This window comes from Strigops habroptila, chromosome 3, assembly GCF_004027225.2.
Source record: "Strigops habroptila isolate Jane chromosome 3, bStrHab1.2.pri, whole genome shotgun sequence".
In the NCBI taxonomy this organism is placed as follows: Eukaryota; Metazoa; Chordata; class Aves; order Psittaciformes; family Psittacidae; genus Strigops; species Strigops habroptila.
Genome location: NC_044279.2, coordinates 23928834 through 23941063, shown reverse-complemented (window position 1 = coordinate 23941063; position 12230 = coordinate 23928834). Strand labels below are relative to the sequence as shown.

At 37.1% G+C, this 12230-nt stretch overlaps 1 protein-coding gene across 24 annotated transcripts in view; it reads right to left on the bottom strand.

The window, feature by feature from the left end:
* Window positions 1–341: 341 nt before the first annotated feature.
* The window catches only part of CADPS2 (calcium dependent secretion activator 2), a 298626-nt gene continuing 286737 nt past the window's right edge, over window positions 342–12230 (bottom strand). For all 24 annotated transcript variants that reach the window (XM_030479911.2, XM_030479889.1, XM_030479892.1 and 21 more), the window contains 2 exons: window positions 4581–4685; window positions 342–1305 (listed from right to left, as the gene is read on the bottom strand). In XM_030479911.2, coding sequence (XP_030335771.1) covers window positions 1135–1305; window positions 4581–4685 — 276 coding nt within the window. In that variant the 3' untranslated portion in view covers window positions 342–1134. The remainder of the gene's footprint in view (window positions 1306–4580; window positions 4686–12230) is intronic.

Below are 12230 nucleotides of genomic sequence, written 5' to 3'. Positions count from 1 at the left end.
ACGTTCCTGCAAATAAAAACCCCAACAACTATCCTTCCTCCCCCCAGAAAACCCATCCTCCCTCCCAGCATTCTTCATAAGTTGTGTGAATTTTGACTGATGAAAATGTGAATTCTTTCCAGCTCATACTGAGGGCATAGAAAAATGGACAGCAGGCACTGTTCATCTGCCAGTGAGGGGTTTTTGATTGCTTTTTCTTGCTATCAAGGCATTGTGTCCTTGGATATTCGCTATAGATCTGCTCTATAAATTTATTCACTATAAATCACTACACAAACTAAATACAATAATCTTTAAAAAACCCCCTTGTTCTCATGAAGAATCATACAGCAGATCAAGTGGTTTGAAATATTGAAAACATCTTTTAATTGTAGAATTCTATACAAACGGGTGGATACAGAAGTGGTCGCAACAAAATGTGTTCTTATTGCCTGAATTTTTTCACAGAAATAGAAACATTGATGGCAAGCTTACTGACATCCAACATGATGAGATATCTTTAAACTTGCAAATGAATAGACACAAAACCACTCCTAAGTAGTTTGTGTGTGTTTGACTGTCCTTGAAGTCCTATTACATATATACCAACCTCAAAATACAAAGAACCAGGATTAAAATTTTTAATGCACATCACATAATAATGTAAAATTAAGCACAAAAAAGGTAAACAAAATGTAATCCTGAAAATACACTATTTTTTTTTTTACCTAGGGCACTGATTTATTCCCAGAATGATTTCCTGTATAGCTGTGTTTTAAGTGAGGCATACATTTTGTTTTCTGCACAGGACATCAATATCTGATGGAGATACAAGAACAAATGGTAACGAACGAAAGGGAAAGAATCATAATCACAAATGGAACTCAAACTCCATGCCAGTGTTCTCACAGACCTAAGCAAAGCTATACATTAAAATATGCTACAACCATTGTTCTCAAAAAGTCCTTGGCACTTTTCCTCTGATAATCTTACTTTTGTTTTTAAAAAATGGAGCAAATTACCTTGCTGCACCTCTATCATAAGGCAAAACTATAAATGCAACTACAAGGACAAGTTACAAAAAAACCCCAAGCCAAAGATAACCCCCACCCTCAGGCCATCACCCCCAAACTCCAAATGCTTGGTGAGATAACATCATCCTTCCTCCTCGTCACTGTCTTTCATAGTAATGCCCTGAAGTCCTCCTCCATCCGTGACTGAGACCGTGGCCTCCTCTACAGTCAGGCGGCTGTGAACGGTATCGTAGGTTTTACTGTTCAGCGTTCCCTCCAGCACACCTTGCAACCTGAAGTCTCGGTAAGTTTTCTGTGGCAAAAATAAAACATTCTAAACGGACTCGAACAAGTCTGAGCAGTCCACTGTCCACTGGATATTCTAGTATGCCAGTGGGACAGCTTTGTTCCTCCTGCAGTTAAGAGACCTAACTTAGTTTCTGGGCTGCGTGAGATTTCTATAAACTCTAGAGAGTCTACAAGCCACAGAATTTTCTAACTGCATATTGAAATGTGAATTTGGCTACAGGTAGTTCTGTCATTTCACAGAAATGTAAATGTCTAACTCTTTCCCCATAAAATTACTTTATTTATATATATATAGCAAATGTGGAAAAATAAAATAGATTTTAGATTTTGATCTATATTCTATAATGTAAACATTTCTCAGGTGACTTCTTCAGTCAGTTAATTTACATTCCAAGTCATCTACCTTTTGACATCTTTTTTTTTTCACTGGAGAAGGTTTTGTTTCCCTGGTATCCAGCCTTCCTATGAACCAGCAGATAGGATTTTCTTCTTTGACTTTCTGTCAAATAAGAATTCTGAGTGGAGATTTTTATTCACTGATGCTATGTTCCAGAGAGCATATGGAAAATAATCTACTTTACCTTCTTTAAGTTGTAACACATTTGAAATAATCTTTTGTGAAGTTAACCTAAAAGGCTTAAGAAGGACAAGTTGGTCTAGCTAGTTTCTTATTTTGTGTACGCTATTACTGTGAGTTCCCAGTGCTTATGGAAGAGAATATGGGAAAAAGAAAACGAAGATAAATAAGGGCGATCAGGCCCATTCGTTTGCTAGAGGAGACCAAGCGCAACCCTTAGAGAAAGAGAAGAGAAAAGAGCTGGTCTTGTTTCGCTCAATACTTCAGAGAACTGCAAAAGATACCTCTCAAAATGGGTAATGTTCAGCTGGGAGAATTTTTTCTGCCACTGTCTATGATGATTATTTAAACCTTTTTTGAATCACTGCAACCAAGATTTATTTGACTTTCATAGGTCAACTTTGGAGTCAATGGATGCAGCTTATGTTTTGCTCACACACTCCTGTAAATACCCTGCCTAGTCTTTTTCAAATGTCACCATTGCATTCCCTTTTTGTAACACTGTGCATTCCATTTGCTTTTATGCTGTTAACTGGTCTTTTCTCTCAGTTTTACACTGTATTCCTCCCATTCTCAGACCAGTGCTCTGGGGTTGTCACTGCTCTTCTCTTGACATACTTCTGCAGGATAGTAATGTTCACTTCCAAGCTTATTTTTTCATTTCTACCTAACTTTCCTTTTGGTCCTTGACCATTTTTTATTCACATCCTTCTGCATGTGTCTCAGACATCTAATGATACCTTTATGCCATCATAAGGCTTTAATGGAACAATGCTGCTGCTTCTGGTCATCCTTAATAATGCCACTACCTTTGCTGCATCCAAACATAAAAGAATAATGTATTTCTTGCTTATACTATGTCCCTTAAAAATGACCTCCTACTTCTTTTTTGAAATATTTTCAGGAGATGACAGGGGCAGCACAGCCTCCCAGATTTTCCAAAAGCAAACAGAGAAGTGCCTTCACTCACTCTAGAGTTTGGAGGAACTGTGCCTCCCCACGTGCCTCTCTCCAGCTGGGCTCCAACAGTGAAAGCTCCTTATGATATTCTACTTGAACCATCGTTTCTTATTTCTCTGTTACTGTTTTATCAGTTCTGTCTTCTTCACCCATCAAAACACAGGTGGGAAAAGTTTTGTGTCTTCCAGTACATTGATTAGAACCTCTATGATTGGCATAATCTTCTTCAATTCTCTGTGTTCTGTTCACAGAAGGTGCCATGGAATAACACATCTGAAATTTATGTGTAAAGCAAAGAGGTGCACAGGCACAGAAAGGCTGCTGCCATAACTAGTGTGTTCTCATCACCCCTGGGAGCCTACTTTTGAACAAAGCTATTCAGTGTGCCAGGTTGCAGAGGGGAGGCTGGTTGATAGTGCTGCTCATTCACCTGGACTTCAGTTTTGTAAGAGCCTCTTCTTTTAGTTGCCCAGGTGATACTTAACTGGTATAATTTAGCCTGCTCATTCTTAGGTCTCACTGGGCACAGGGTTCAGATCCTGTAACACCTTTTCTCCCCACTCCCTCAGGATGATAACTACTTTCACTTGAGAAGAGCTTTAAACATTTCACAAGAGCCATCCAGTTCAGCAACAAACAGCAAACTGTTTTTGTCATTTTGGCACATGATGAAGAGCCAAACCCTGTTCTCTGTTCCCAGAGAAATCAGTTAAGGTCAAAAATATCAAAGCTAAGCTTGGATGGTTCAGGGAACCATGATGACATCGTTATGATGACTGTTTTCTTGCATCTCTCTGCTTTTTTTCCTTTTAGCTAGTGAATCCTGAAAGTTGCAGTTGCAATTCTGGTGTCCATGAGTTAAAATGCTTCTGACTTTACAGTCTTGCATGAACTTCATGAGAAAGTATTTTGAATAAATCAAGGTCATGACTGACAACAGGTGCTTCTTATTCCACATTAATGCAGATAACAAGAATGTTCAGAGTTAAACAAGACAGAATTAAAAGGAAAAAAACTGAAATGGCTTTCTGTCTCTTGCCTGAGGGTATTAACTAAGATCTGAAAGGGAGTTATGAGGAAACTTTCTTTTATGGTAGGTTAACCCATAATTGCCTATTGCAAGTTATTTTACACTTTTCTTGGAAGCACTTGACATTGGCCAGTGTAAATGACTGAGGACTGGACTGGGGGGATTGGTATTTCTATTGATACTTATCCCAGAGTTTGAAAAATTAGAAAATATTATCTAATATATTGAATATAATTTTCTAATTAAAGTAGTAATCATGTGGATAAAAAATAAAATAGTTTTTTTTGGGGAGAGGGACAAATGGAGAAAGAACACTATTGGGATTATTAAGGTAAAACAACAACAAAAAAATCAGTAATATGACAAACACTAATTTATTAGGAATACCATGCATCATTGCTGAACAGCTAGCAGCAATCTGTTCAAATTCATTGGAACAATCTTAATTGTCACTGAGTCCAGAATGGATGACAATTACTACTGCACATGTAGTTAACATCAGAGGTTTTAATAGACTGTTTTTCTTCTGAAATTTGCTACAACTGTGGGAAAAAACCAAAATCAAACCAAATAACGCCAACTTAGAACTACGTAAGTTCACAACTTTATTTCACATTTTTTAAATTTTAGGGTGGTCTATAATTATCCATGTTAATACTTTATCACTTTTCTCTCTTTACTCTGCAGTCTAACACAAACACATTTTATTTACCTTCACTATCTTGATGAGAGTCTTCAGCTGGTAGATGTGAAGCTGAACGTCTAATCTGTCAGCCAACCACATGCATATGACTTTCATGGAGTTGCTGTACCATTGCTGAAAAGAAGGATAAAAAAACCAAAATGCCACCAAACAACCCTGCAGTATTCCTTTAACAGATTTGGTAATGAGAGGTAATGAAACACTTTGAAATGATCACAGATCAGCACTTGAAGTCAACAATGATATAATTTCCTGTTCAGAGAATTGCATGGGTCAGTAGAAAATCAAATAACTTGACCTAGACTGTTCTTTACATGAATTAGCAACTGCCATTTTATCCTTCAGTTACAACATTTTCAAGCAAAATAGCATTATGCAGTTTGCTATCTGTCAGGAAGAACAGATATTAAATACACAATTAAATGCAAGAATTGACAGCTAAAGCAGCAAGGGAAAAAACAGGTAGGGTATCGTGGGAGAGAATTTGCAATACCTAGATTTTCTAATCCAAACAGGCAAACAGCATCAAACAGAGAATATGGAATCTGTCTTGCTTTCTTCTTTATTAAGTAAAAAAAATCAGAAATCCATGGAAACTGTATTTAAGTATGATCAAAACATCACTCCACCCCTCCCAAGATAACCACATTAAGGTTTTGTTTTATGTTAATTACTAATTATAATTACAGTCTACCTTATTTCCTTTTTATGTCTTAGGCATGGGTATGCTTTCATTCAAAGCTTCACACATGCATGGGGTAAGAATAAGCTCTCTGCTGTTGGTGCCTATGTTACCGTGCAAAAATGTTCAGATCCAAATAGCTACTATAATAGTTCTTTCACATTAACTGGATTAAAAGAGATTTTACTAAACATAGTTGTAGCAGTTTTTCTCCCCCTCCTGTAAAATACCAACCAGATGTCATTTAGTCAAACTGTAAAAAGGAAGGAATTTTTTATTCATTTTAGCAGTGAGAGATTAAAAGAGTTTGTGTCACAGCTCTGTTTCTAGTCTCTTTCCCCATGGGGAGAGGCTTAAATTCTTTTCTAATGTAATTTCCTGTGTCTTTACAAAATACACAGATATGCAAAGAGAGGAACCAGTGTGCATATTTTAAAATGCCGCATGTTGGGCAAGGTATACATTGTGAAGTAATTCAAAAGAAGGATCTAACATGTCTCATTAGCCACCTCTACATTAACAAATAAAATACATATTGAAAAAATGAAGACAAGTTACTGGCTACTGGATGTAACAAAAGACAGAATTCTTTCATCAAAATGTAAGCTCTCTGAAAAAAGCTTTAAAGACAGACAGTAAACATATGTAAGTGTTCCTTCACAGGAGACAGTCATCTCATTGTAACTATCAGTTTTAAGGTAAGTTTGAAATAAATTTTCATACAATAATGGCTTTATTCTATTTAATGTGTTAAAATGTATTTTAATTATGAATCATTGGAAATAAATTGCTTTCACATTTTTTATAGTTTCCCCTATTAATTTACTGTTTTACAGAAGTGATCAAACACATCACACAAAATGCAGATAACTGCACATTTAATAAAAGTAGTTTGATTTATTCAATAAAATGTGGGACTGACTTGGTATCCATAAAATACTGGGGGCTTTTAATCAATGAATGACATTCTTATACTATTCACATTATTTCACTCCAAACATGCATGCTGGTTTTGATTTCACTTATAAGTACCTGTAAAATATTTTAATGTGACAGAGTTGTTACTAAGTGGCAGCTGTAAACTACAGGACAGGTGTCGTATGTACACAGATGTCTAGAAAATAAAATACAGTTGAGCTTACTCACTTGGAGAACCTCATGGGTCTCATAAACATAAAAATTCATATGCCAAGCATTCTACCCAGAATACCTATTGTTACTTGCAATAAGATGAGCCCAATTATTCTATTATCACTCAGAATCTACAGTTGTTAAAAAAAATCATGGTAGAGAGAATGATTTTAGTAGCGGAGTTTTCTCAAAACTGATATCCTTCCATAAAAAAAAAAAAAAGAAAAATCTAATAACATATTCACATTGTATTTGGTTTGTATCAAGCAGAAAGGGCTCAAACTTGCTCACACAAACAAAGTACAGACAGGATCGAGAATCCTGTGATAGGTTTCCCCATGTAACACCACTGAATGGTGCCAGATCACCAAGAATAGACTCAGTCCCAATTTTCTGGCAAAACATGTATTTTAAAGCCCAGCCAGATAACTTAAGATGGCTGCAGTTAAAATTGGACTCTTCATACATATCTGTGATATGCTTACACACACTGAAAACAAAGCTAAGAAATTGGAGGGAATTGCTTTTGTTACTCAAATCTGTGAATGAAAACAATATGTTTTCCTGAGTAGTTCTGATACTTTAAATTTTCAGTTGAATTGTTTAATTTGGTGACTTTGAAATGATACTATCGTACTTGCTTCTCTGTCAACATACCCTATACAGAAAACATAAGACATGCTATTGTTTTAGAAAAAAGATGTATTCTTATTTTGGATTGTCACATTATTTTTAATAAAAATCACATCCAGTAGATTCTTAGAGTCCTCGTAGAGGTACTTGTGGACAGGATTCCTGGTCACCATTTGCCTTATGCCCACTAGTTTTGAGCATTTAAGTACAGGCTGAAGCTTCATAAACATAAATCTGCTGGACTTCCTAAAAAGAAAAGTAAGTATTTCCCTATTGCTTCTTTTGGAGCCTGCTGAAGTGCACAGCACTGCAAATGCCTCTCAGAGGTGGAATCCAAGGCCACACATTTTGACAACCATGAGCATGTTACAGAGGCAGGCATGCATGTACTTTGACTTATGGGAAACTATAGCAAACTCAAAAGCTTCAGCAGTTAGATAATGGTTGTGAGATTACATAGGTTTTAAGTAATAGTAATAATAAAAAAAATCCTTGTAACTGGTTTTAAGAAAAAGTCAGCTTCCCGCTAGTAACAATAGCACTGAAAGGACAATGTGACTCTTGCGGATGCCAGTTATGTGGTATTAGTGCCATATTCTTTGCTGTCATCTATGCAAGAATAAAGCAGTAAGTGTTTATTATATATCTTTTTCACATCAGCACATAACTGCAGCCAACCACTTTAACAAAAATGTTTGCCTCCCTGTTTCCCCCCCTCTTCTTATTCATAGCTCATCCGACTCCTGTAGGGGCATGCATTACTCACTTCATTTTCCTGAGATAGATACCTCTTTTAAAGTAAGAAATAAGAGAAAAGGAAAGGCTAGGGTTGACTCTGTGAGACCCCTGTATTTATTCACACTTATTGTGCATGACTGTAGACTGGTAAATCATATTAGCAGCCCGTCTCCCCATCAAGCTGCTACTTGCTTTCCAGCCCTGGGAAGGTTCAACAAATCAACAGGAGCACGGAAAACAGAACATCAGTCTAATCTAGTGTTTAAGGTGAAGTTTTCAAACCCAATCTAAGAAGATCTTTAGAGCAAGCAACCAGCTGAAGGGCTCAGAAGGTGGTATTGACAATGAAAGAGTGTTGAAATATTGAGAAGCGCAGCACTTGTGCATTTTTAATAACAAGAGGGTCAACAAGGACACAGCTCCCTCAGTGCCCATAGTTGCCACACCAGGGCTATAAACGCTCTCAGTTCATCAGATTTCTTAAACAGTTCATCAGCTTTCTTAAACACCCTAAACCCCCTCAGCGGACCTTTAGTCTTAAATTAACAAACCAAAGCAATGAAAGAAGGTGCAGCTTGAATGGCCAGCATTGATCCCCAACGGGGCTCAGCGCGGCTACAGGCACTGAAAAACTCGCTCCATTGTTGGGAGGAATTGACAAACCTCCTCGCCTAAATAGTCCAGCTAAGGCGGGTTGGAGGCACGCAGCTATAAAGGGCTCCCCTCTCCCCGCTCCCAGCACTCACAATGCGCCAGGCATGAGCTCTTTGTCAGGCCCAGACTCTGCAATTTTCTAACAAGGATTAAAGTTGTTTCTCGGCAGGGCCAGTGAAAAGCGATTTAGCAACATACCGTGCTTTCTTCAGGCAAGTTAAAGAGAAGTAGTTAAGGAATTTCATTATTCTGTTGACTGGTGGAAATACAAAACAAATATATTAAATATTCACCATCTTTCTGGGTGCCTGAGCTATAACATTTGCAGAACGGTTCAATTAAATATAATACTTATTGGCTGAAAGCAAGCACTTCAGATTTATTTTTGAAGTTTTATAAAAAGGTGCAGCTGTTTGCCACCTGGAAGGAGGCTCAATACATACTAATACACAATGCTTTAGTCCTTCTAGGGCTGGTATCCCTAACGCCTGAGACACAAGACCCCGTCGAGTTTCTATATCTTGCCTGCTCTTGATAAATGGGCACTGTCAAAATGCTTTTTCTGCTGAATATGGCAAGCTTTTCTAGGAACCATGTTTTATCTGCCTACAGAAGCCTTTATTGAATTATTGATCAGGAATTGAGTTGCTCAGACAACAATGGGAAGTTTTTGCTTTCTCCAGCTCTACTTTTCCTACCAGGAACAATAACAAAAAGTATTCTCACTGAGGAGACTGTACATCAAAGGCAGCATAAGCTAAAATGCATAAGAAATACTATAAGCATATTAAATATTAAAAGCTAAAATACCTAGTTTTTATTATTGTTTCAAGAGTTTGACAGCAAGCACTAGTAGTGTGCCAAGGAAGTTTGAGACCATTTAAGAAACATGTTAAATAATGAAAGAATCAATAAGTTATTCCTTAAAAATGCAAACAGCAAAAGTTAGAAAAAAATTTCCGGATTTAAGTTTTATAATTTTTTTCCCTCTTTGTAAAATATGAATAATCCTGCTGACTTCCTTTGTTGAATGTTATTGATAATGAGGGAAACAAGTGTTATTTGTACCATCTTTGAAATCACTCTGAGGTTTATGAGTTATAGCTGTATTTTGTATATTATTTTAGGTGTAGACATCAGCCTTTTAAAGGAGGATTTTTACCTGAGCAGTGATGAGTTCATACACTCTTCTGAAGGCTGGAAAGCCTTGGTCACTCTTAAAAAAACGCAAACAAACCTTGGGAAGGATTTCTCAATCTGTGGGCCACCATGATACATCAGAAGGTTATGTACACATAGGAACACTAACATAAGAAATCAAGTCAGAAAAAGTAATGAACATTCAAGATATCTTCATATTTTTTGCAGAAATGAAAAATATTTAGTTGCAAATTAAAAGCAAAAAATTTGCATAAGAAGTTTATGTTTTCCTCTCAGGTTTTTTGATTAAGCAAGCCTGAGAAACCTTTGAAGGTTGAGGCAACTGTAGGCAGACATAAACAGAAAATTTAACGTATCAACGTGTAGAAATTTTGTTTGTACTCTGTTCTTGGCCCATCAATTCTGATTCCTGACACGAGCAATTTATGAACTTATGGTTAAAATATCTATTTCTTCTAATGGAGGGAGAACAGAACTTGTTGACTAGTGACATAGTGCCCTCCCACCACTCTCTCCTGTATTTTCACTCCCCTGAGAAGTACGTCTCCCCAGTGACTTCTTTTCTAGATTGCACTGGTCATAGGTGTGCACGAGTCTGAGACACTTCCAGTCACATTTCCAATGAGAATAACTGTGTGAGTGCCCAGGAAAAGGAAGGAACAGAAGCTGGGAAAACCTGAGAGAAGGAAAAGCACTCATGCAAGAGCTTTCCCATCCCACTATCAGCTCCTGATTGGTGACAGCCACTGCCCTTCTGCAACATATTATCCATCCCCACAAGGATGTGTTTTCTCATTATGCATAGCCTCACAGTGCCACAACATAAAATGTTGAGCTAGGTTTAACTCTGAGCACACAAGTTCACAGTGCCATCCTTGAAAAAATATTCTCACCAAAAATACAGAATTTTGCCTTTATGGAAAGTCCATGCAAAGATGGGTTTTTTTTTTGTGTGTGTGTGAACATTATTTTTCTGAATCAAAAGAGAATTTTATGGTATTGAGATGTGCTTCTACAGCAGAGCTAGTAAGATTCAGTTGGCAGAAATGGTCAGTTAGCTGGCTTCTGACTGTAGAAATAGAACTTATACCATCTCCAAATACAATAAAATTTTCAAGTACACTTGTAGCTACTCTTACAGCTACCTTAATGTTTCCGGCTGTTCTGTTTTTGGCAAGATAGCAATCTTTCTGTTTAGGACATCAAAGAAGTTTGTGTTATTTCTCTCCCTGAAACATGAAAAATTTCTTTGCCTTTTGATTCAAAGCACTGCTACGACTGGAGAAAATAAAAATATGTGGCATAAATTTCACAGTAAAATGAATACAGTGGAAACAGGTGACATTATGACTGTTCTGAGAGTTAGAAATGTATCTTAATTTTATGGGCACTAATTGAGCACTACTTCACCTACATGTTTACTTCCTGTATATTTGCTGTATCAGGACACACTACTTTTATTCTTATTTAAAACGTATAAAATACAATCAATAAAAATATTGAAACAGAAGGGGTATTTTAATGTAGTGTAGCTTTCATCCAATAATAGTATGTATCTTCTAATATTCAGACATCAGACTTAGAAGGCTTCGGGGGGGGGGTTTCTTTTGCATTTTCTTAAATATTCACAAAGTTCAAGGAGAATACTAGTAGTTTTGGGGGACACCATGATGCTAATACATTTATTCCTTTTCTATTCCTTTTTGCTGCTTCTTTTTTTTTTTTTTCTTTTTCCTTAGGAATTTCCATTTCAAAAAAAGTGAAAGAAATAATGATTAAACTAAGCATAAGTGGAAAATCCAGGGAGTTAGCCTTATTGGAACCATGGGGTTAGTGGGCAGTACAAACAAATGAAGCCTTTTCCCTACACCAAAAATCAGATGTTTAAAAGCTTTTGATCTGGAAAATGCAAATGATTAAATCAATATGAAGTGTCATATGAAAAAACCCTATTTATTTCTGCTCCCCATTTCACTGCAGTTCCTTCCCACAGTTGCATTCAAGGACATGTCCGAAAGTCCCCCTGTTGCTGTACCTGCTGTAACACTCCCAAGTCCCATGTTCCCGCATGTGCTTCTACTGTGCACAGAGCCCCTGACACACACCTCTTCCATCCCACCAGTGTCTTACACTTCCAGTGTTCAGCACCGCTTATCAAGGCATCTTCCTGGAAACATTTCAGACTTTTATCCAGCTTCCATGTTTTGCTTCCTCCTCTAGGCCTGAAATGCTAAGCCAAATTTTGAACTTTGGCTTGGGAATGTGCAAAAACGTTCGCAGCCTAAATTACAGCTACATGTACCAGGAAAGGAGAAGTGAGAAAGAAACTTCATACTACTGTCTCTTCAACACCCATACTTCTTCTGATAAAGGGATCAGGACCAAGATTTCTTTAGCTTGGTCATTTAAAATTATAAACTCTGTTTGGGTATGAACCATTTATTTACTTATTATTTTTTTTTCTTCCCCTCTATTTTTTTTGGGGTGTGTGTGTAATTGCAGCAGATGTATTAACTTGCCTCTTGCAGCCTTGCTTGGCCAAGGAAGGTTTTCTTCCTTCCAGTGGAGCTATTCCTTTGGTTTCCTTCAGCCTTTTTTTTGTGCCATTACTCCAGTGAACCTCTCAGGGAGCTCAAAAAACATTTTATTTTTTCTTAAGA